We start from the raw sequence: 24249 nt of genomic DNA on the forward strand, positions 1-24249 counted from the left end.
GAGAAAACACATTTAAGTATCAATAGTCAAAATCCTAAGAAAAATATTAACAAAATGAAAGTATCTTTGACCAATAACAACTTTGATTTTCCTTTTAAAATTGGGTTTTCCTTTTTAAAATCCTTTTAAAATACAGGTTATCACACAAACCAATGGATATTGTTACATCTTTTTAGTTATATGCTATTATACTTCACTATTTTAATGAAGCAAAAGAAATTGTGTGCACACTCATGTATATGTATGTTCACATTCATAGGCATTCATAAATTTTATATATATGATATAATATAAATATTAAATATAAATATAAAATAATTATAAATATACAATGCATAAACATCAAGTAAAAGTGTCTGTACCTTGCCACCACCACAAATGGTACCATCATGTACATAGGTATCATCAGTGCCCTCAGGGTTTCTTAAATGTGCGGACACACACACATGGCCACCAATGTAAGTATACTGGACATCATATTTATCTGTTGATATGATTTCTGTACGGTCCCAGATACAAGCTACTTTTCCACAAAATACAGCACTGGAAATATAAGGCAGAAAAGTTGTATATTGTCACTTAGCAGTCTTATCCATTAGTTCAATAATAATTCAATGTATAAGGATAATTCAAAACCTTCAAGCAGACCATAATAGCAAGCGGTTGAGAACATGTACCTGTTATGACAGGCAACACGTGACCTGCCTGCAAACACTAGGTGCACCTCTTTGCACAACACACACCACACATGGGAAATGTACAATTTGATGAGCATGTACCTATAATTACAGCGTCCATGACAGTTTCCGAATTTGTCATTTTGAATATTCACTTCTTGTATACACAAATAATTAGGACCCCTAGCATCTGAAAAAAAAAAAAAAGAATTTCAACTTTCACATGCTAAAAGTCAAAAAGTAATTTACAATACTTTAAAGTAGAGGATATTTATACTGAGACAGTGTCTTGAAGTGTAAATGGGAACAGTGGGTACCAATCAACCAAAAAGTACTCAGGAAGAAAATGTATTGTGTGAAGGAGAACTGTTGAAAAAGCCATTCTCTCCTCAAAGCCATACACTAATACTCTACTCTTCCCCCACCAATGGCTTCAACCCTAACTCATATCCTATATGGCTTCAACATGATAGTCTCTTCCTTTTTGACACGGAAAGGATTTGCTTTGCTTTGATTTTCAAATATGGGTGTAGATCAATATTTTATAATAAGGCTACAGGATAGATTCATGACTTTAAAATAACAGCAATTTAAAAAATAATCCTCCCCACCAAAAACAAAAAAGGAGGTACATCTCATACGTTTTCCAAATAAATCCATGCACTGCCTATCCAGGTCTCGGCAGATCCCACCAAAGCAATAGGCAGTGTAGTTGTTGCATGGTTCTAGGTCAGCAGCTTTGACATCGGGGACGCAGTGTTCAGACTGTCCATTGCAGAACTCAGGGAAATCACACAAGTCTGTGCTTTTCCTACACAGATGCCCTCTTTCGGCTACCTGAGAGACAAAGAACAGATTAGCTTTTGTCAGGGTGACTCGGTTCTCTTCTTCCTGGAACTTAGGTAAGAGAAGATTTTTCTACTCCTTTGAAAGATGATGCCATATGGACAAAAAGTCAGTTATTTTTTAAAAAAGGAAAGGAAGAAAGAAAGAAAGAAAGAAAGAAAGAAAGAAAGAAAGAAAGAAAGAAAAGAAAGAAAGAAGGAAAGAAGGAAGGAAAGAAAGAAAGAAAGAAAGAAAGAAAGAAAGAAAGAAAGAAAGAAAGAAAGAAAGAAAGAAAGAAAGAAAGAAAGGAAGAAAGGAAGAAAGAAAGAAAGAAAGGAAGAAAGGAAGAAAGAAAGAAAAGGATGCAATGATGTATATCTATAACATGGGGCCAGAGCTTGTTTGAGAACCATCAAGAAAACAGACTCTCAAAAGATACACAGAACAAAGATACCACTCACCGCTTACTTCAATTCAAGGATTCATTATTTTTTCTTGTCTATACACCAGGGACCATAATTATAATATGGTGCCAGTTGTATTCAACGTGGCCTGTAAGAGTGTCTAAGTGTTGGTTACAAACATCTTTATCACTAGTACCTGTGGCTAAAGCAGCTGGTCCTATGGATGCCCATCATAGCTTTGCATGTACAATTGTGGCTGAAACGAAAGCATTAAGGAAAATGATTGGCTCAAATCTCTTTGGATTTGGACATGGTCTGGTAGAAGCTCGATCATTTGCAAGAACACAAAGTAGAGAGTGGGGCCTTGCCCACTCGGAGTCAATAAAGCTGAGAAGAAAATGCACAGCAGCTGTGAGCAAAGCTCTACTTCTAGTTTTCCTATCTTACAAAATGAGTATGGACTCATATAGCTTACTTAGCGGTTCTTGAAGAAGCTCTCCCTAATGACCAGCGCTCTGAATTTTCACTACAAAAGATGGGCTCATACAGAAGAGCACTACCTAGAGATTAAAAGTTAAGGCAGGGGCTCTAGCAGGAGAAGTACAAAGTCTATTGTCAGGGGTGAATGCCCTATGTGGCCGCTCCATTCATCTCCTCATTTCTTTGAAAACAAAGAACCTATGGCTCTAACCATTGGTTCTCAGAGAAGACTCCCTGCCAGAGGCACACTTCCATGTTTCTCTGCTCCATACCACTGGCTCACCTGCCCTGATCCCTTTTTATGGTTCTCAGGATGGGATTTGCTATTGATGTTTTGTCAGACAGACTTTCTCATTTGTCAGTTACTTCTCATTTTGTTGTACATTATTTGATCATAAAGAACTACGTTCAGACACGACTAAGAAAAATTCATGGCACAGCAATGTTGAATGATACAGCAGGCCACGACTGGAGATGTCTTTGGGACAGAGTTGAAACGCGATAAAAAACAGAGGTGAGAAAGTGACCCACAGGTTGAAATCAAGGACATAATAGGAATTAGAAAATATCCTTAATATCTACCCCCTGGAGAAACGACACATTTCCCTGAAAAAAAAAAGTGCTCCAAATGATCATCTTCTAATTTTTTTTTTTTTTTTTTTTTTTTTTTTTTTTGGTTTTTCGAGACAGGGTTTCTCTGTGTAGCTTTGCACCTTTCCTGGTACTCGCTTTGGAGACCAGGCTGGCCTCGAACTCACAGAGATCCGCCTGGCTCTGCCTCCCGAGTGCTGGGATTAAAGGCGTGCGCCACCACCGCCCGCCCGGCCTCATCTTCTAATTTTTAAGACTTAGACCAAAAGAAAGCTCTCAGGAGAGAACACAAATTAAAAAATTTGAAGGCTGTTTCCAGCAGCTAGAAAAGCAGTATACTAAAGACTCCTGAAAGGTCTTCATGTTTGTGTTGGGGGCTTACCTTGCATGTCCTTCTGTCACAGCACGCCCCTGACCCACATGCTGCAGGCTTTCTCAGAGTACAAGACTCAGCGTTACAACATCCTTTAAGACGACAGGTCTAGAGAAGCAAATACAATTAAGGTACACATAGGCGTTAGAAATCAGATCAACAACTTTCAGCTCTTTTCAAAGTACAGCTGTGGGCTGCTAGTGACTTTTCACTAGTTTGCAAACGTCTCCTAATAGTCGCAGCCCTGCCAACAACAGACCATCCTTAAATTGTGGTCTCGTAAAGCTATAGGGAGCCAACGGTCTCTAGCGTCCGTTGACACGGTGGCCAACGTCACGGCATAGTGCACTGCACGCGGGTGTTTGTGGTGAGCCTCTCACCAGTCAGGTTAACATAGACACGTGCAGCCATCATCTCTATAGGCCTGCCCGCGGGACAGAGGCAGAGGAATGGTGGTATTTCACTTCATCCTGTGGGTCTAGGCTAGGTCAAGGCTCCTGTGTGTTTTCATCTTGGGGTGCTTGTTTATTGCCGATTTCTTTCAATAAGCCACATGGCTCCAACCACTTTTCACAACACCTTTTAAATTCAAACTGACCAAACCAAAGTGTATACCCCCCCCAAACACCTCCTTTGTGGAGCTCTTACAAATTAATACAATATTTCCCCTTCTCGAAACACACTAGGGACAGGCTCTTGACAACTGGGACCTACCTGTGAGGGGGAGCTGTCCCTCAGTACTTAAGTTCACCAGCCTTCCTGCTTTCAGTCCTACCTTGCCTTTTCTTTCTTTTTTTGTTTTTTTTTTTTGTTTGTTTTTTTTGTTTTTTTTTTGTTTTTCGAGACAGGGTTTCTCTGTGTAGCTTTGCGCCTTTTCCTGGAACTCACTTGGTAGCCCAGGCTGGCCTCGAACTCACAGAGATCCGCCTGGCTCTGCCTCCCGAGTGCTGGGATTAAAGGCGTGCGCCACCACCGCCCGGCGTACCTTGCCTTTTCTACAGAGAACACAACTGACCTCTTGAACACACTCTCCTCCCACTTCTCACTTCTTCTCAACCAACTACGGTACTTGCTCTAGTTGCTCTCTCTTAACCAGGAGCCATAAGGAAAAAAAAAAAAAAAAAAAAAAAAAAAAACTTCGTTCAGGGAATAAGAAAAACACACACTATGCAATTAATGTTCAAAAGCATGTCCTACTTCATATAAATTAAAATTATAAAGTACACGATCAATCATTTCTTCCTAAAGGAGCCAGGGATCGTGAATTTGGAAAAGATAGTCTTTTCAACAAGTTACCCTAAATAATTAGGTATCCATACAGGGAAAAAAAAAATGCTATCCTGAGTCCGAAAGCTTCTATTTATTAAAAGCTGCAGAACAGAAGACGACCGAGATGATGGAAAACAGCGGTGAGGTAGCTATCATCAAACTGATGAAGTAGTTTATAGCTAATGTTTGATACACTAAACCCATTATCCTGGAGGACAGAAAGAAAGAAAGAAAAAAACCTGTACTGCATTTCCCAAACTTAATGGATCATTCCAATACCTATAGATAGATATCATTTAATTATCTTTAATACATACTTTCTTATCTTGTGGAATGCTTCCTACCCAGGAAGGCTGGTACTGCAATAGCAAGTAATAGATTATTTTAAAATATGCTATTTTCCAAGTTTCCTAATATATCCATATGAGTTTGGATGCAGTTATCCTGCACCGAGGGACAATGCCTCTCCCAGATGCCATAGGTTATCAAACAAAAAGCCCCGTCACCAGGTATGAAGTTGTCGGTTGATGGGTCTTATAGAATCTACCCCCCTCCAAAAAAATACAGGTCTCTGCCATTGCTCTGAGTTATCCAACAGAACTTGATGGAAGGACCCTGTTTCTGAAGACATCGCATACTCTGTCAGAAGCCATAGAGAAACCAAGCCTGACCTGGGAGCGGCCTCCCTCCTGGCTAGCTTTCCTTGTGTGGAAAGGTGCTGTACTGTGGGAGCTTTAGAGGGCTCATCTTGGTCTGAGGGGTCAAAAGTGCATACTTGTTTTGCTCAGCCTTGCTGAAATAGGACAAACAGGGTGTTTTGCCAAGAAAAACAGCACACTTGTTACCTCCTTGAGAACAGGGAAGTGGTGTGACTGTCCCTTGAACCCCGGGATACTTTCAGAGAAATCTGTAACAATGTAGTATTCTTTGCTGATGCTCCTTTGCCTGCTTTTGAGCTGTATACAAGCACTGGGCAGAATAAACTCAAGGCTGCAGTCTTCACTGACAGTCCTCCCAAATCTACCCTATGTCTCAGTATGTCACCGACTTTTCTTAATTCTCACACCCTGCTTCGGGTACTGTTTGACAGGTCGGTTGACTCAACACTGTACAGGCTACTGGGGAAAAGCAGCCATCGGCATTCTTACTCACCTGTGAACCTTGAGAGCTAAAACATTTGGCTTGGTGAGAAGCACACAGTGGTATGAACATTATAGGGGTAACCAGCTACTTTCTGATTGTGGCTAATGCCTGGCACTGTAACTTGAGCCAAGAACTCATGGCTGGGCGTGAGAGAGAGAGAACCTATGACTACCATTTTGCCAGTTGGATATAGTATCAAATTGTCTTCTAAATATTTATCTTTCTTCTGCTTTTTTTTCTCTCTTTTTACATGTGACTTTATTTTGTTTTCTTAGTTTGGAGGTTTTTTTGTTGTTGTACTGCATTTTTTACTTCTTTTAAAGAAAGAACTTAAAGTTGGGTAGATCGGGATTAGGAGAGGATCTGGAGGGGTGGTTCTTAACCTGGGGTCTCGACCCCTTAGAGGCGAACAAGCCTTTCACAGGGGTCACACATCAGATATCCTGCATATCAGATATTTACATTACGATTCACAAGAGCAGCGAAATTATAGCTATGAAGTATCAAGGAAAATAACTATATGGTTGGGAGTCACCTCAACATGAGGAATTGTATTAAAGGGTCACAGCATTAGGACAGTTGAGAACCGCTGATCTGGAGGGACTTGGAAGAAAGGAAGAATGTTATCAAAGTATATTTGTACTTGAAAATTGTTTTAGATAATGAAAAATATGATAATAAAAATAAAATCCCCCAAATAATGTTTTGAGCGATAAAAAATTATTCTGAGATTATAGTATGATTACAACATTTCTCCATTCCTTTCCTCCTTCCAAGCACCCCCATATACCCCTCCTGGCTCTCCTTTATCTTCATGGCCTCTTTTTCCACTAATTATTATTACATGCATATATATACATATATATATATATGTGTGTGTGTGTGTATATAAACATATATTCTTAAATAAAACCTTCTCTGTCTATATAATGTTACTTGTATGCATGTTTTCAGGGCTGGACATTGGTATTGGATAACCAATTGGTATGTTCTTCCCTGGAGAAAACTATTTCTTCCACTCTCGGCATTCCGTAGTTCTTTGTGTAGAGCTGAGGCCTCATGGACTTTTCCCCCTTTTACTTAACACGTTCATTGGTGTCTTCCTCATTCAACAAATGTTTAAGACAGTCATGTTGGTGAAACTTTATGGTTACAACTCCTATATTACTAGGAGACAATCTCACAGCAAACTCCCTGGTCCTCTGGCTCTTACAATCTTTCTACCCTCTCTTCCGCAATGTCCGCTGAGCCTTAGGTGTGGTAGTGTTCCACAAATAGAGTCACTGGGACTGGCCTCCACAACTCTGCACTTTGATTGATCGTGAGGTAATCTAGGCCCAGAAAGACAAGCATCGCGCACTCTGCAAATCTTCAGATGTGAATATATAGCCCGGAGTAACAACAGCAACCAAGAATGTAAAATGAGAACATGGAGAGGAGAGGAGGGTTGGGTAGCAACAGAGAGAGAGAAATCGCAGGACACAAGGAGCCTAGTAATGGAAACAGGAAAAGGGGTGGTCCTTTAGGAAGGGGGAAGGACACAATACAGAAAGGAGGAGGGTAAAGTAACAATAAGGATGTCCAAAACCCCCACAAGTAATCATACTACTAGCTATTCATCTTTTTTAAAAAACCACCTGTGATAAACATGATTCTGTGTATAAATATACATATATAGTTTTAATGAACTTTTTCCATCTGGGCTGTCAGGGCTTCCTCCAAGAGCCAAAGACCACCTAATAAAACCCCCAATACTGAACATGAGAAGCCCGCTTTTGAGTTGTTGGCCAGGACTGTCCAAGTGACTCCCGAAGCATACAGCTTCTTGTTGCTGCTCTCGGTCACCTCCTGGAGGTGGAAGGTAAGTTCCTACCGCCAAAGTCACAGTGCATCTCAGAAACAGAACCCACAGACCCCTGAGCTGGACCTGACCTGAACACCTTTACTCCCAGCACTGGAGAGGCAGAGGCAGGCAAATCTCTGACTTCGAGGCCAGTCTGGTCTACATAGTGAGTTCCAGGGCCAGAGCTACAGAGTGAGAACCTGTCTCAAAAGAAAAAAAAATCTCTGGTTATACTGATTCTTTCAGGACTCTAACATGTTCTTCTGCAAATGTCCATTATGCCCAGTAGTCTCGCTATGGTTAGCATTCTTACCCAAACACAAAGGGAACCAATGTGATCAGACATTCCATGTAGTTAATCCCACACTGAGACTGGACAAAGTCATTTGAAGGTGACAGCAAGTAGTGTCAATGCCCTAGACTTTAGTCAGTCTTCAAAATTGAGGGGGTAGACCACAGGTGGTAGGTAGTGTTAAGTTAAATTCGCCTTAGGTTGCTGTTAAGTCTTGTACTCGGTACCTCCACACAGCCCGCTGCGACTTACTTTATTCTAGTAGGCAAACAACTGAAAACCCAACTGAGAGCCCATCTTTGTAACAAAAACAAACAAACAAACAAAAACTACTCTGAGCAGTAGAGCTTTGGCCATTTACAAGGCGGCAACAGATGACGTTGTGTTGTTACAAAACAATGGGCAAGTTCCAGCCCCAGCGGCTTCTGCATGCCATGCCTATTCCGTCCGGAAAGTTGCTTGCTTGCATGCCTGAGTAGCACTCTCTGGAGCCCTGCTAGCTCAGAGGACCCCCTAACTCATCGGTTGCTCTTTTCCCAAATCAGCTGTGCCCAATTTAATGTGTGTAAAGTTCTTCTAAGAAAGAGAACACATTTTTAGAGAATCAAGTGGATTTTTTAAAGGAGACTCTTTAAACAAAGCTGTAGTAGAACTCGTCATAAAAGACGACTAATTGTCTTCAATGGTAATAATCGATATTTCCATACATACATACATACATACATGAAGAGAGACAACTGAAATGGGACATTTTCCACTGAAGAAAGGGCAGGCATTTCATTCCTCATTACCAATACATATTGTAAAGCTGAGATAATCGACAGCAGGGCTGACAAAATTATAGCAATGGCAACGTTAAACAGGAAGTGTCTGGGATTATTTTTGTGACTCCATTGGAGTGAAGAATAAGAACTATGGAATGGCTGTGAACCAGGTCATGTATGCTATTGAGGATAAAGATGAACAAAGGAAGAATTTTATTTAAATGACTTTTCATGGACCAATGTAGTCATTCCAATTAGGAATGCCACTGGAGTTCACGATCTGCCTATTAAAGGTAATACAATTTCATCTATGCTACCTTTACTCACAATTTAAATTTGCAAATTCAAAACTACTCAGTTACTATGTGCCACAAACTCTCAGTCTCCCATATTGTCATGGAACCAAATCCCTGCATTTAAGATAAACATCAGATATTAGTAAATGTCCAAAAGTCTTTGAAATAAGAACTAACAACCTCACTTGTATTATCAGGTTAGTTACAAATATTGTCTTGAGACAGGGCTTCCCAATGCCACCCATGTTGGAATTCTCCATCCTCTTGCCTGAGCGCTAGGATTTTTCAGGCAACTGCATTACCATACCCAGCCCGCTTCCTTAGGTAATGCAGTGGCCCGTCATCTTTTAAAATGATGTCTTCCCCTTTTCCATTACATATAAGTCTACAGGAGGGTGTGTGATACATAGACCAGGTGTTGGGATGAGTGGGGACAGTCCGACTAACCTCTGGTGGGCCACAGTCACACTCCTCTGGCTCCTCCAATTTGCCGTTACCACAAACTGGCCCTTGAGGCAGAGCGACAGTTTCTGGCACTGGTTTGTTCTGAAGGCAGTCTAGCTCAGGCTGTGAAGCCAACTGTTTGAATCCATCCAGGCTGCAACTGCTGAAAACCTTTACGCCTTGGGAACGTCTAAAAATAAATTAATATTCCTCAGATAAATGAAATGCAACCTCTATCCAAGTAACATTCTTTAATAAAGTGTATGAATCTCTGAATATTCACCTGAAAGACAAGCCAAGAAGGAGAGAGAGAGTTGCCTCTAGTTTTAATGCAGGCCATATCCAAAGCAGTTCTTTTTTTTTTTGTTTTGTTTTTTGGTTTTTTTGTTTTGGTTTTTTTTGGTTTTTTATTTGTTTTTTGAGACAGGGTTTCTCTGCATAATTTTGGTGCCTGTCCTGGATCTCGCTCTGTAGACCAGGCTGGCCTCGAACTCACAGAGATCTGCCTGCCGCCAGCGCCCGGCGGTTCCATTTCTTTCAAATGTGATTTGTTAGGATCAATACACAGAAAGTGAAGGGAGCTGGAGCGGTCAGCACCTCAGCTTCAGGGCACACTTGAAATCACCGCATTAGAGTCAACAAAATTATCACGACAGGAAGTTCAAAGGAGGATGTGAGAGTGGGATAGCCGCATCCGCCTCTGCCCTGTGGTGGGGAAGGCATTTTCCCGGAGCTTTTCCCTCTCTAGTGCATGAAAGCCTCTGGGGAGACTGAAACCAGTACTTCTGGTTGGCTGTATCTGGGCACGTGACTTCTATCCGCCCCTTCATTCGTCACGCAAACTCTCCCTCCCACCCCCTCCCTCCCCTTCCCTCCCCTCCCTCCCCCTCCCTCCCCCTCCCTCCCCTTCCCTCCCCCTCCCTCCCGAGGATTCCATGCCCCTCAGCAACCCCTCCTCCTGGCCCAAGCTTCTCTTCTCACCTTATCACTTCCCTCAACATTCCCTGCACATAATTTTAATTCTCTCCCACCAGCTGAAGGTTTGGACCTTCTAGAACACTTGTCCTTGCGGTCCAACCTGTACGGTTTATTTAACAGCGGGCTTGAAAAGCCTAATAGACAACTTAATAATTAGCCAGATGCAACAAATAAAACCGTTCAGAATATTTCAGTGTTTAGCAGTGAACTGTGATAGCCAAGAGCCTAGGAGTGATTCTTCAATGGCCTCGCTTCTCCATGTTAATAGACTTCCATGAATTATTACGAGAACACCCATCTCCTTCAGAGACTGTGTTTGGGCTCCCTCTGGGGTTTTGCACGTTCACTCGGTAGGGCACATTTAATTTACCCATGCTGTGCAAACTGATCGTGTGTTGTTTAGTTTATTATGAAATCTCCCGTTCTGCAAGCACTCGGGTTCTGCCCCAGCACCTGGGGCTCTGTCCTCCGCCTCTCTCCCGTCTCCTTGCTCTTTCCCTGAGTCTGACCCTTCAGCCAGGCTGCGCTTGACTTTGTGTCCCTGTGCCTGTAACATTCTTCCTTGTAGTCTCAGTAGTTTCTAAACTCTTTGTAACCTTTCGTCTCCCTCTACCCCAAGGTACACAGCGAAATAAATCTCCTTATTCACAGGCCTGTTGAGCCGTCACGCCTTCCGCTATTTTTGCATTATTGCATTTCTTCCATAGCAGCATATAGACGAGGCTGACAGAAGGACCATGAACCCCCCACTCACTCCATCTACTAGCCGCACATGGCTTAAGAACTGGGACGTGCCGGGCGGTGGTGGCGCACGCCTTTAATCCCAGCACTCGGGAGGCAGAGCCAGGCGGATCTCTGTGAGTTCGAGGCCAGCCTGGGCTACAGAGTGAGTTCCAGGAAAGGTGCAAAGCTACACAGGGAAACCCTGTCTCGAAAAAAACAAAACAAAAAAAGAACTGGGACGTGTGTGTTCTCTACTACCCTGAGCTCGTTCTCGTCCATGTGCTTTACATGATTGCATGCGCATTCATTTAAACTGTTCCTGGTCAAGTTAGACGGTGACGAAGAAGTGTACGTCCGAACACACTACAAGGATTTCCTAAGTGTCTACAGAGATCTGATCTGGAAAAGCACCTTACATTGCCGAAGGATTCATTATGCACACGCTTCCTGGGCAGAAGCAGTTGTAGACGTCGTCATAAGTTAACCCCAGGTTAATTCCAAGCAGCTGGGACAGAACAACAGCAAAGCCCTCCACGGTTAACGTCTTCGGGTGCTAGAGAGACAAAAAGAACAAAATTATTGAGTCAGTTCTTCTCCTCCTCCTCCCCCTCCTCCCCCTCCTCCTTCTCCTTCTTCTTCCTCTTCCTTTTCCTCCTCCTTCCCCTCCACACCTCCCCTCTTCCCCTCTCCTCCTCTCCCCTCCTCTTTCACCCCGTTCCTCCTGTTTGCTTTTGTCAGGCTTTTTTTTTTTTTTTTTTTTTGACAATGGTACCTAAACTACAATGCAAAGTCAAGTAAATGGAATAGCAAAACTTTTAAGACTGTAAAGGTTAAAAAAAAAAGGAGCAAATTGTGATATTCTTTTTGAAGCAATAACCTTTTAGTCCAATTGAGCTGACATGTAGGAAAATTAAGATTGCTACATAAAACCTTAAATTTATGGCATATTATTAAATACAATTCAAACAAGCATAAAGACATTTAGGGAAGTAGAATAATTTTAGTGACTATTTTTTGAGACAATAATTAGGAAAAATTTAGACCACAAAGAGTTAATTGGCAATCAGTTTTTACTTTAGAAATTGTCTGAGGAAATTTTAAAAATGTAAACAAAAATTTTCTTATACTTTATAATTAACTTAAATTTAATATTTTAGCCAAGTGCAATGGTAAAGAAAAAAATCTATGGAATATACATGTAATGAAAGAGAATCAAAGGGAACCTCCAAGAGTTAATGACACACACAAGAGAGTGGTCGAGGACAGGAGAGGTCAAAACATCTGGATTCCACACAGTGCATCCAAGGGAGACAGGAAAAAGTCTATATAAATAAACAAATAAAAATGGCAGCGGGAAATCTTTTCCTGCCACCAACTATTTTGAATATAAATGAATTCAAATCCCCAATAAAGGTGTGGATTGGCAGAGTGGATTAAAATCAGAACAGCTACATGAAAAAGAGCATTCACTCAGCTCCTTATATTTACTCTATCTAAAAACTAGCTGAATTATTCAAGACCTGAGTGAGAGACTCACAACTATTCAACAGAAGAAAACAGGAAAACGGATTCAGGGCGCCCACACCGTCATCTCCCCAAAGGATGGGGGCAAAGGCGAACACAGGCAAAGAAGATTCTGCCACTGTCTCAAACGCCCCTGTTTCAATGTCATGATAAAACCAAAGTAAAGACAAACACACACAGGAATGGGGGAAAAAAAAAAAAAAAACATTTACAGACCACATGTCTGACAGAGGATTAACATCCATGATGTAGAGAATGCCCACAACCCAACAGCAAAGCATTAACTTACTTAAAAAAATAAGTCAAATACTTGAATAGTTATTTCTCTGGTAATAAAGTCTATCAAGTATATGAACTGGTATTGCATCATTTGCGACGGCAAAAACGCCATCTAAAAAGCAATGAGAAGCTGTAACATCATGCACATAGGCCTGTCTCTATTAACTATAGCAAAGTAAGTTTGATTGACTCTGCAGCTAATTGCATGTTGGTGAAACTATTATAGACTGGTATAGCCTCTATCAAAACCAATTATTATAGTCTCACAAAATATTAAAAACAAGACCGATACATAATTCAGCAAACTGCCTTCTGGGTATGTAGTAGAAGGTGTGTTACTCTTGTTCATGTTGCATTTGTTTAACTCTGTGAAGCTGTGTTACTGTGCCTGTCTAAAACACCTGATGGTCTAATAAAGAGCTGAACGGCCAATAGCAAGGCAGGAGAAAGGATAGGCGGGGCTGGCAGGCAGAGAGAAGATAGAGAAGGAGAAGTCTGGGAGAAACAAAGAGGAGATAGAGGAGTGAAGAGGAGAAGGAGCCAGAGAGGAGAAAGACTCCAGGGACAGTCACCCAACCAGCAAACTAGGGAGTAAGAGTCAGCCGGGCAGTCGTGGCGCACGCCTTTGATCCCTGCACCGAGGAGGCAGAGCCAGGAGGATCTCTGTGAGTTCGAGGCCAGCCACCCAGCTGCACAACCAGCAAGCCACGGAGTAAGAGTAAGATCTACGGAAGTAAAAGAATGGGAAAAGCCCAGAGGCAAAAGATAGACGGGATAATTTAAGATAAGGAAAGCTGACTAGAAACTCAGCCAAGCTAAGGCTGGGCATTCAAATGAGCCTCCGTGTATGAATTTATTTGGGAGCTGGGTGATGGGCCCCCCAGAAAGAGCAAAAACAAACAACAACATGGGTATACACCCAGACTGACCCATATTAGGACCTCAAAGAGATGTCTGTCCTATCATGTGCAGTGCAACAGGGCGCAACAGGGCGCATATCAACAAAGGCAGGGGAATAAATGAAAGATCTGTTGATAGAATAGATAATTAACTCAGTCGTTAAAAAGGAAATCGTGTGTACACTATGGCAGAGATGGAACCTTTAAGTACATTGTACTGCTTGCAAGAACTCTGTCCTAGAAAGACATGTGCTGAACCATCCCATTTACATGTAAACCCCAAAGTTATTAAAACAATAGAAACAGCACATAGAATGAGCATCACTTGGGACAGGGGAAGGGTTGCTTGATTGATGTGGAGACTCATTTTTAAAAGGTGAATGTATCTTGAGACTTATTTCACAATAAGGTAAATACGGTTAACATCACAGACTCGTTAAAATTGCAAATTTGATGTGTTTTCCCGGAAACCAAACCAACTCTTTTTTTTTATTAAGAGATTTTCTGTTCATTTTACATATCAACCTCAGATTCCCCTGTCCTCCCTCCTCTCACCCCCCAGCCTTCTCCCCCAATTCACCCCCCATTCCCACCTCCTCCAAGGCAAGGTCTCCCATGGGGTGTCAGCAGAGCCTGGCACATTCAGTTGAGGCAGGTCCAAGCCCCTCCTCCCTGCACCAAGGCTGTGCAAGGTGTCTCACCACAGGCACTAGGCTCCAAAAAGCCAGCTCATGCACTAGGGATGGGTCCTGATCCCACTGCCTGGGGGCCCCCTAAATAGTTCAAGCTAAACAACTGTCTCACTTATCCAGAGGGCCTAGTCCGGTACCATGGGGGTTCCTCAACAAATCAACTCTTTTATAAGTTATAACATTAAAAGCCAAAAACAAAAAAAACTGTTAGAAAAATTCACAAAAAGTATACAATAAATACATTCTGTGTCTTTTCATTCAGGGACAATAGAATGCATACCAGAGCGATTCCTGCTGTAAACTTTGGGTTGCAGGCTATGCCATGATATGTTGCTCCCACATAATCAGGATAATCCTTATACCTAAATTAAAATTTTACGTCAGTGCACTTGTTTCAAAACGTTGCTAGAAAGAACATTTAAACAATGGATTTCTGAAAGCTCTGCATCTTTAAAACATGGTATTCACCATACAATATGCTTTATGCTAACAACCATTCATTAAGTAGTAGAAACACAAATCGTATGTCCTCCATACTTCATAGGAATTTAAGTTAAAAATGATGCTTAAGGTTCTATGATACACAATCCAAAACCTAGAGGAGCCTAGTATCTTCATGGCCTGTTTCTCAGGATCCCCATCACTAAATGGATATTGATGCTAAAATCTAAAGACCAGAGTCATCTGTGGTCAAGCTTTTCACGTATTGAACAAATCTTAAAATTGTACACGGTGTTGGACCAGAGGAGAGGGAGAGAGAGAGGTACACCAAGAAAAAAGAGGCGGTGTGCAGAAATTAGCCCCCTAGTGCTGCCTTCAAACACCCAACCCCGGCCTTGAACCTAGTAGGAAGCAAGAGAAAACATGTGGTTCCTTTCATATCTCTTAAAATCTTTTCGTGAATGAACTTCTCACAGTTACAGGTAAAATGATTAAGTGAGTGAGTAATGCTAAAACCTACACAAAGACTCTTGAAACCCACAGAGCAAGTGGCTGAAAACTACATCTTAGGTCACTATGGAAACACTGGAGAAGAGTAGCCACAGGTGCAGGGAAGTGGCCGGTCCATTTCAGTTATTTACCTTTTGAACCAACAACATGGGCAATTATTGCATTCATCACGTTAACATCATGGTATAACCATTTCCCAGTGAGGTCTTTATAAACACAGAGGCCTGTGTTCCCCCTGCTGCTTTTCATACCACACCTTAGTGCTGAAGTGGAATGGGATGACGGGGTCTGGGGGGACTGTGTTTGACTATGTGATCAGAGCTTTACATTTTGCTTACGCCGGCACAATTACCCAAACACAACTTCAACAGTTGACGTTAAATAAGTGGGCAAGTCCCCCTTGGCGCAGACAAGGCACTCACAGGAGTAAGTACGTGATATCCTGGGCCCTTTCAGATGCTTGTTTTTGTTTCCACAGCAGAAACCTTTGCAGAACTTCATCAGCATCCCCATTTGTTTCTATCTTATTTTGGTCTGACCAGATCTCTAAAGACGTTAACATCACAGTCATCTTCAGCTGGGAAAACATCTGGAAAGGGGACACACTTCAGTTGGGGATTACATTCAACTTATTGCTTTGAGGAGATAACCCAACTCACGGATTAAAGTGCTGGGGGGAACATGCACGCAAACCGTGTTAACGGGTTAACGTTAGTCTCTTCAACAAAAAGGGAAGTACTCACGGTGTTAATGAGACCAAAGATATGAACAACTTTCTGAACTGCAACTCCCATCTCAGAGCCCATATGGCCAAACTGAAAGACAAGTTGGTTTCTCAATTACTGCTATAACTGATTAAACAATCACTCTTTAATAGTGTCAAATATAAAAGTTAAAATGATGCCATACTCAACTGAGGAAGCAAAGTAGAAATGTGTTCAAATTGGCTGTCAGTTAACCCTTCATGTCTATAAACTTCTCCTAATTATTGTCTTTACTGTGCTTTACACCTAACCCTAGGGTCTTAACGATTGAGACTATTCAAAGGGGTAGCTGTGATTCACTTCCTCTTTACAGGCACAGAAATGAAGATGGGATGCACTATAAGGGCAGAATCAAGAAGTCCAGCTGCTGTGGGATGGTCTGTATGTCAAGTGTGTTGCTGATTGGTCAATAAATAAATCACTGATTGGCCAGTGGCCAAGCAGGAAGTATAGGCGGGACAAGGAGGAGAATAAAGCTGGGAAGTGGAAGGCTGAGTCAGAGACACTGCCAGCCGCCACGATGACAAACAGCATGTGAAGATGCCGGTAAGCCACGAGCCACGTGGCAAGGTATAGATTTATAGAAATGGATTAATTTAAGCTGTAAGAACAGTTAGCAAGAAGCCTGCCATGGCCATACAGTTTGTAACCAATATAAGTCTTTGTGTTACTTGGTTGGGTCTGAGCGGCTGTGAGACTGGCAGGTGAGAGAGATTTGTCCTGACTGTGGACCAGGCAGGAAAACTCTAGCTACATCCAGTCGCTGACTCACTAAGACTGCATTCACTTTTCTGTCTTAAGTCTTCACTCCAATCAAAAAAACTCAGCATACATCCCAGCTACAGAGCACCCTTTCTCAACAGAGTCCAATAGTGGACAACTACCTACCAGCGTATGCCTTCACTTAAGGAAATAATAATCAGAATACTGTCTGCAAATAGTGTCTAGGATTTAATTTACATGATTACTTTTTAGTAGCAAGCAAATTAACAGTAGAGACATAAATGGTGTGGAACACCAAGGCAAACGTTAGATGTAATAGGCACACAAAGGAACTTGTAAGTAGCAAGGACAGACTATGCATAAATATATCAACTGAGCTGTGTTTAGCCATAGCTCTTTAGATACAGCACACAGTCTTACTAAGATCAGCTGTGTGGATACCATGCAATAGAGCGCTCCGCTGTACAGAGACGGGGATGCTGCTGTGCTGTTGTGCCTAGATCCTAACGTCATCTGCCCGTGATGCCATTGAAAACTTGCGTTCAAATTCAAACAGAGACAGCCCAGATGACGACAGAAGACCCTGTGGCGGTGACACAGATGACGGGAACAAGGCTGCTCTGCGACGTATTCTTGCTACAGCTTTCTGAAAGTTTAATTGTTTAATTTTTTTTTTTCTCTCTCCAAAACCCAAAACTGTTGGAAAGGTGAAAATGCTCAACACTGAAAGGCTAAGACAATTTCAGGTGAGCAAAGGCGGCAGACACTTCCCCAAGCTCAGGGGAAAGGGAGCAATGCCCACCTGGTAAGGGTGCTTTGAACAGGGCTGTTTCATACGGAACGGGAGATACAGTCGGATCGCAGCAGGTAGGAACCAATACAGAGACCCACGAATGGACAATGTGCAGGGAGGGAAAGACTCAACCCTAAATGGGATGTCTCCATCAAATCCCTTCCCTCAGGGCTAGGGGAGGCAGACGGAATGTAAGAGCCAGAGGGGATGGAGGACATCAAGGGAACAAGGCCTTCTGAGCACAGCAGGACCCATGCACATAGGAACTCTCAGAGACTGAGGCAGCGTGCATGGGCCTGCACGGATCTGCCCCAGATGGGGTCCCAGTGCTGAGAGGAGAAGTGGGCACACGTCCCCATCCCTCACCCCGAAGCTGTCTCCAGTTGATAACCACTTGCAAATGAAAAATTAGTTTTCTCCAATGGAGTCTCACTGTGTATACAAACCGCTCTTGTGGGCTAAGCCCCATGCCCAGCAGTAGATGGCCAACACAAAATGAACTCAATGGCATCTTTGGAGGTTCTTTATCTCATAATATATGTCAGGGCATTTTTTTTCTTTTTTTTTTTAATATCACAAGTCCTTTGGATATATTATGGCTTCCATTTTGGGGTTTTTATAGCATCTCTATGTGGGCACAGTGTGTGTTTCTGGGTCTATATATGTTTCTTGTGGGGTTGTGTTAGCTTTTTTTTCTTCTGTTTTATTCTATTCTGATTTTTGTGGGTTTTTTAAAATCTTACTTGATTTATAATTATAAGGAGAGACTGAAAGGGGGTGGATTTGGACAGGAGGGGAGCAGGGGAGGACCTTGGAAGGGTTGGGGAAGGGGAAACTGTGATCAAACTGTATCCTAAGAAAAAAAATATTTTTTCAATACAAGAAAAATAGAAACTGGAGATTTAACTAAAATCATTTATTTTGGAGATGGCCCATGTAAACATTAACTAAGACAAAATCAAAATGGCTGGTTAAGTGAGAGTCCAGTGTGGTGAGGTAGAAGGTTGTGGAATGAATCCACACCACGAGACTAGCGTGACTCCATGAAGAAACCCATGGGCTGGAGGCTAGGAACCAGAGAGTGGCAAGCTGAGAAAGAAAGTCAATGCTGGCTATGAAACCAGATTAGCCCCATGGGAAGGAAGGCAGTGGGCAAATACTTTCTGGAGAGGAGAGTGCAAAGTATCTGGAGTGCGAATGAATGCCCATTTCATCCTTAGAACGTGGAGCTTCCACTCAAGACGCCAGGTAACTACGACACACAAAACAAGCTCAGAAAGTAGACCTTTGGAAAGTAATCCAATTTAGCATTTAATGAATTAACTTCCAGTATAATGGAAATGAGATCTAGTCTCAGGAAGAATTGAGGCACACCGGCTAGTCTCTCTGCTAAAGTCAGAGGGGCTTAGAACCTGTGCATACAGAGTCACACGCCATTGCTCCAATCCCCTCGTGCCAGTATAAGGACAAGTGATGACATGTCGTTGTGCACTGCTATGCTCTGGCACATTTTTTGAACAGAGGAAAAAAAAGACGTTTATCTTTTGAACAAGGTCTTATGGTACCTGGAGTGGTAGGAAATGCAGATTTTTTTGCCTCACCCTCCTAAATGCTGGGATTACTGGCATGTGTCATCAGGACTGACACTTGAACAGAGTAAAAAAAGTTTGTATTAAACAGTGAAAGCTAGAAAGCTAGCTCAGCAGTTAAGAGCACATACTGCTCTTCTTCTTTTTTTTTTTTTTTTTGTTTTTTGTTTTTTGTTTTTTCGAGACAGGGTTTCTCTGTGTAGCTTTGCGCCTTTCCTGGAACTCGCTTTGGAGACCAGGCTAGCCTCGAACTCACAGAGATCCGCCTGGCTCTGCCTCCCGAGTGCTGGGATTAAAGGCGTGCACCACCACTGCTCTTCTAGAGGACCTGAATCCAACCCTCAAAATTCACATGGCAACTCACAGGCATCTCTAACTCTAGTCCCAGTGGATCTGCCTCCCTCTGCTGGACTCTGGGAGTAATGCATACACATAATGCACACAATGCAGGCAAAACACCCATCCCACAGAACAAAACTAATATGAAGAAAAAAAGATGGGAGTGGGGAGAGAGAGAAAGGGAGGGAGAGAGCAAGCAATTTAAGTTTCATATTCACAATCCTCACTCTCTACAAAACAAAGATCTCAGGAAGACAGGTCATTCCTACCATGGCTTTATCCACGATGACCTTCACACTCAGCATCCTTTTCATCAGTGACACATTTGAACCTTTCTGTGAAACAATAAAAATGTCAATATAATAAAACCTTCAACCAGGTACACATATGTCTGTTAAGAATACTGATTTAGTACTGTTTACTGTACTTATTTTAGTAACGTGGACGATAGATACAATCTCTAGCCCTGGGAGTCTTTAAAGTTAAATGCTCCGATGACAGTTTGACTGGGAAGAAACCTTGGCTGTTTTACAGAGATCCGCCTGCCTCTGCCTCTGGAGTGCTGGGATTAAAGGTGTGCGCCACCACACCAGGCCTGACCTTGGCTGTTTTAAAGGTGCTTCATTTTGATGAGTTTTTCTACCTTTGCTGAATGTATTCCACTGAAGATAAGATGGTATGGAATTACTCATTATTTATTTAAAAAAGGAAATATATTAGCCATATTATATCTTATTACTGATTTGATTTGTGGCTTCTTGAACATTTTTTGTAACAAGGCTTATTTATTTCAGCAAACATTTAATATTTGATAACATGAAATGTGCATATATATGCGCACATGTATATGTATGGAGTTGGCTTCTGGGATCATAGAGGTCAGTTAGTCCAATGTCTAGAGAGGAATCTGGAAACCTGGAACTGTTACAGTTCCAGAGCTCTCAGCTGCCTACCCAGAAGGACATGATATTGAGGTTCCAGTTGGATCCAAAGACTACTCTTTATGAGGGTAAGTTTTCTTCTTTTCAGCCTTCAACAGATTTGACAAGGTCTTCTCTTGTGCAATGGAATGCAACCCAATTTACTCCAAGTGAAGCAATGTCATTCTGACTCAAAGACACTCGGTTGCAGATGTAACCAACCGTCTTATTAAATAAGAAACACAGAGCTGATTCAGAGAAGAAAGCCAAGAGGTCAGAGCTAAGAGCCTCACCCTTCCTGATTCAGCGATCCTCTCCAAAAGGGACCTACTTCCTGTGTGTATGTCTTTATATAGTCTAGCTGTTCTGCCTTCTCATTGGTTGTAAACCCAAACACGTGACTGCCTCGTCACTGCCTGTATGTACCGCCCTCCAGGTCCTTAAAGGCGTGCGCCACCGCCGCCATGCACTTGCTATGGTTCTAATAGCTCTGACCCCCAGGCAACTTTATTAACATACAATTAAAATCACATTTCAGTACAAGTAAAATACCACCACACTCGGTACCATATTTCCCAACTCTAGAGTCTTCTTGGCTCACATACATTGACATGAAGAATGAGCTACTGCTTGGGTGTGGCTCTGGCCATCCATTAATGACTAGCATATCCAGCAAACAAACATGTAAAAGTTGAGGTGGGGGTGGCAGTTTAATTCAACTAGCAAACACCCAGGTTTTTTGTTTGTTTGTTTGGTTGGTTGGTTGGTTGGTTTGGTTTGGTTTGGTTTTTCGAGACAGGCTTTCTCTGTGTAGTTTTTGGTACCTGTCCTGGATCTCGCTCTGTAGACCAGGCTGGCCCAATTTCAGGTAAGCACCAAAACTACACAGAGAAACCCTATCTCAAAAAAATCAAAAAAGAAATGAACTTACTTAGCCACTGATGATCAAATGTGAAGTTGAGCAAACACTGTAAAGGGAACCATGAAGATACATACCAAAAATCTCTCTGGAAGAGTGCCTGCCAGTGGCTGAAATTATTCATAGAAGTTGATTCCTAATTTTTTTCTATATTCATCAGATTAATTTACTAATTAGAGGGAGAATTTAAATGTAAAAATGACATAGTTGTATAAAGCATATACTTTTCAATTTAAACCAATATATATTTATATATTTATGTCAGAAACAGTGACAGCTGCAGAATCAGAGCAGTGCATCCCACAGCAGCACCAGGCTGCAGAACACAATATTTTGGTCCATTCTTATTTTCATTTTTCCTTATACACTCATCCATTTAGTATTTTAGTAGATTTACTTGGCAATATTATTTGATTTAGAAAGTAATAAATGTAAAGTAAACAAAAACACAAAATCATGTTAATAGGAAAAACGTAAAATAGCCATGTTTAGATGATTTTTTTCCTAGAAAAAAAATCTAGACATTTATGACTGTACAGTTATGGTGAGGTGTATGAGAGAAAACACATTATCTTTAGATGGGGAGGTTTGAGATGGTTTCTAATTATTGTCATGACTCATTTTACTTTGAAAGTTTGTAGCAAAGTAATGCTTTTTTACAAAACAAATATATTGACTAAGAAAATACAGTATCATTAAGTAAATCCAGGACCAATTATGTTAATGGTATGCATATTCATACAAATAAGCAACTATGTGTATCTATACAAACTCCTCATATAATAACTAAACAAGCTATCATAACAAGTTTGATGATTTTTTAAAAAAATTAATTCTGTCTACTTGTTATTTCCTAAAGACTATCTGAGTAAACCAATGATATCTTAAAAGAATTACCATACAACAGTTTAACTTTGTTTTCCCAATGTACACAGTCTCAAAATTTCAAAGTTAAGTAGTACAGATGAAGGCCCAACTCACTTCTGGTTTTACAAGAATTCGGTAGGACTGACTTTCATGCTGGAGATTTAAGTTTTCTTTTAAGGGTGAATAATCAATTTTATTATTCTTTATTTGATAAATTATGTGTTCAAATGTAGCCAAAGATTGTAATGGCTCAATTCCATAAGTGATGTTTTCTAACTGCAACAAGCCCCTAGACATATAAAGGAAAGAAAATAGGATTAGTATAGGCTTCCCACTGAGAAATCACACTAAAAGTATTCTCCATAATTCTTTATGTAAATTTAAATGTAAAGATGACATAGCTGTAGTTATATACTTTTCAATGTAAACCAATATATATGTATGTATTTATGTCAGAAACAGAGTGAAAGTCACTGCCAAATAAGATCAGTGCATTCCCCTCACCAACTCTAGACCGACAGCTACGGAGTCTGCAAAGCACCAAACTAGGCCCTCTGCATGTGGGAGACAGCTGTGTAGCTTGGTCTGTTTGAGGGGCCCCTGGCAGTGGGACAGGATCTATCCCTGGTGCATGAGTGGGCTTTTTGGGGCCCATTCCCTACGGTGGGAAGCCTTGCTCAGCCTTGATGCAGCGGGAGGTGGGGGAGGGAGGGGAGAGGGGCTTGGTCCTGCCTCAATTGAATGTACCAGGCTTTGCTGACTCCCCACGGGAGGCCTTACCCTTTTGAAGGAGGGGATGGGGAGTGGGTCAGGGTGGAGGTGGAGGAGGGGAAAGTGGGGAGGAGGAGGAACTGTGGTTGGTATGTAAAATGGACAGGAAATTTTAAAAAATTCTTTATCTAATCTCTAAGAATCACTCAGTCTTGGATTACATTTCAAACCCAACGTTATACCTATCTTCCCTCCATTATGGCATTTAAGAATACTTGTGGTCTGATGTGGCTAGAAAATGTGAATTCTCTCCCTGCTCATGGGAACTTTTCCCACTTAAGTTTTATGATGGCAAAATACAAAGAAGCCCCCCCCCCCCACCAAAAGTACGTGAGAGGGCAAGAAAAAGAGACGGGAATAAAGAAGCTGTATTAACAGGGCCCCCACAGTCTACAGGTCTGTATTATTATTATTGTTATTGTTATTATTGTTATAATTATTGCCTCATTCTAGTCTCACAGAAGATGGTGAAGCTGAAGGTTGACATACAGTCTTAGTTCGCACTTCCAGAATGGTACCTGAGACCTGAGCAAGTGCTGAGGGTCACAGTCGATGCTGGAATCTCCACAGCGTGTCCTTGATAGAAGCAATGACCCTAAGACGGGACAGAAAAAATGATATGGCTGAAGCCCTGGGGGTCGTGCCCGCTTCCTGACAATAGCAAATGCCCACATTCAGCCGTTGCATTCTGTGTCCATCTCCCCGCACATGCTTCCTCAGCACCTTCCTGCGCCATGATTATTTCCCTCTCTCTGAGATATTCTTGCTATAACTTTGATTTTTGACCACTATTTATCTGTATCTTTTCCTTTTTAGCAAGATTGCCTAAGAGTACAGTTTATACATACTAGCTTATGATCTGTAACATCTGGCTGAGTTCAATCACGAAACATTTCATTCATTTTTTCTGGGTTACGCAAAAAGGGTTTTTAAGTACTTGTTCATTGATGTTGCATGTCTGTGTGCACCTGTCACAGCGAGCGTTCGGAGGTCATTTGCTCCTTCTACCCCGTGGGACCCAGAGATGGGACTCAGTTTACCAAGCTTCACAGGAGGCACTTTACACACAGAGCCATCTTGCAAGTCCGTAAGTGTTTGGCTGACGTTTGTCCCCCTT

At 41.8% G+C, this 24249-nt stretch overlaps 1 protein-coding gene across 1 annotated transcript in view; it reads right to left on the bottom strand.

The window, feature by feature from the left end:
• Nucleotides 1-24249, bottom strand: part of LOC128119456 (A disintegrin and metallopeptidase domain 3-like) — a 46111-nt gene that overhangs the window by 12052 nt on the left and 9810 nt on the right. The window contains exons 4-15 of the mRNA XM_052752843.1: nucleotides 23651-23727; nucleotides 22476-22650; nucleotides 19925-19990; nucleotides 16191-16262; nucleotides 15870-16036; nucleotides 14777-14858; nucleotides 11519-11655; nucleotides 9405-9591; nucleotides 3360-3458; nucleotides 1319-1514; nucleotides 780-867; nucleotides 363-543 (exon numbers count right to left, since the gene is read on the bottom strand). Coding sequence (XP_052608803.1) covers nucleotides 363-543; nucleotides 780-867; nucleotides 1319-1514; nucleotides 3360-3458; nucleotides 9405-9591; nucleotides 11519-11655; nucleotides 14777-14858; nucleotides 15870-16036; nucleotides 16191-16262; nucleotides 19925-19990; nucleotides 22476-22650; nucleotides 23651-23727 — 1527 coding nt within the window. The remainder of the gene's footprint in view (nucleotides 1-362; nucleotides 544-779; nucleotides 868-1318; nucleotides 1515-3359; nucleotides 3459-9404; nucleotides 9592-11518; nucleotides 11656-14776; nucleotides 14859-15869; nucleotides 16037-16190; nucleotides 16263-19924; nucleotides 19991-22475; nucleotides 22651-23650; nucleotides 23728-24249) is intronic.

The sequence above is a fragment of the Peromyscus californicus genome, unplaced genomic scaffold, assembly GCF_007827085.1.
Source record: "Peromyscus californicus insignis strain IS unplaced genomic scaffold, ASM782708v3 Scaffold_23__1_contigs__length_62951481, whole genome shotgun sequence".
NCBI classification, from domain to species: Eukaryota; Metazoa; Chordata; class Mammalia; order Rodentia; family Cricetidae; genus Peromyscus; species Peromyscus californicus.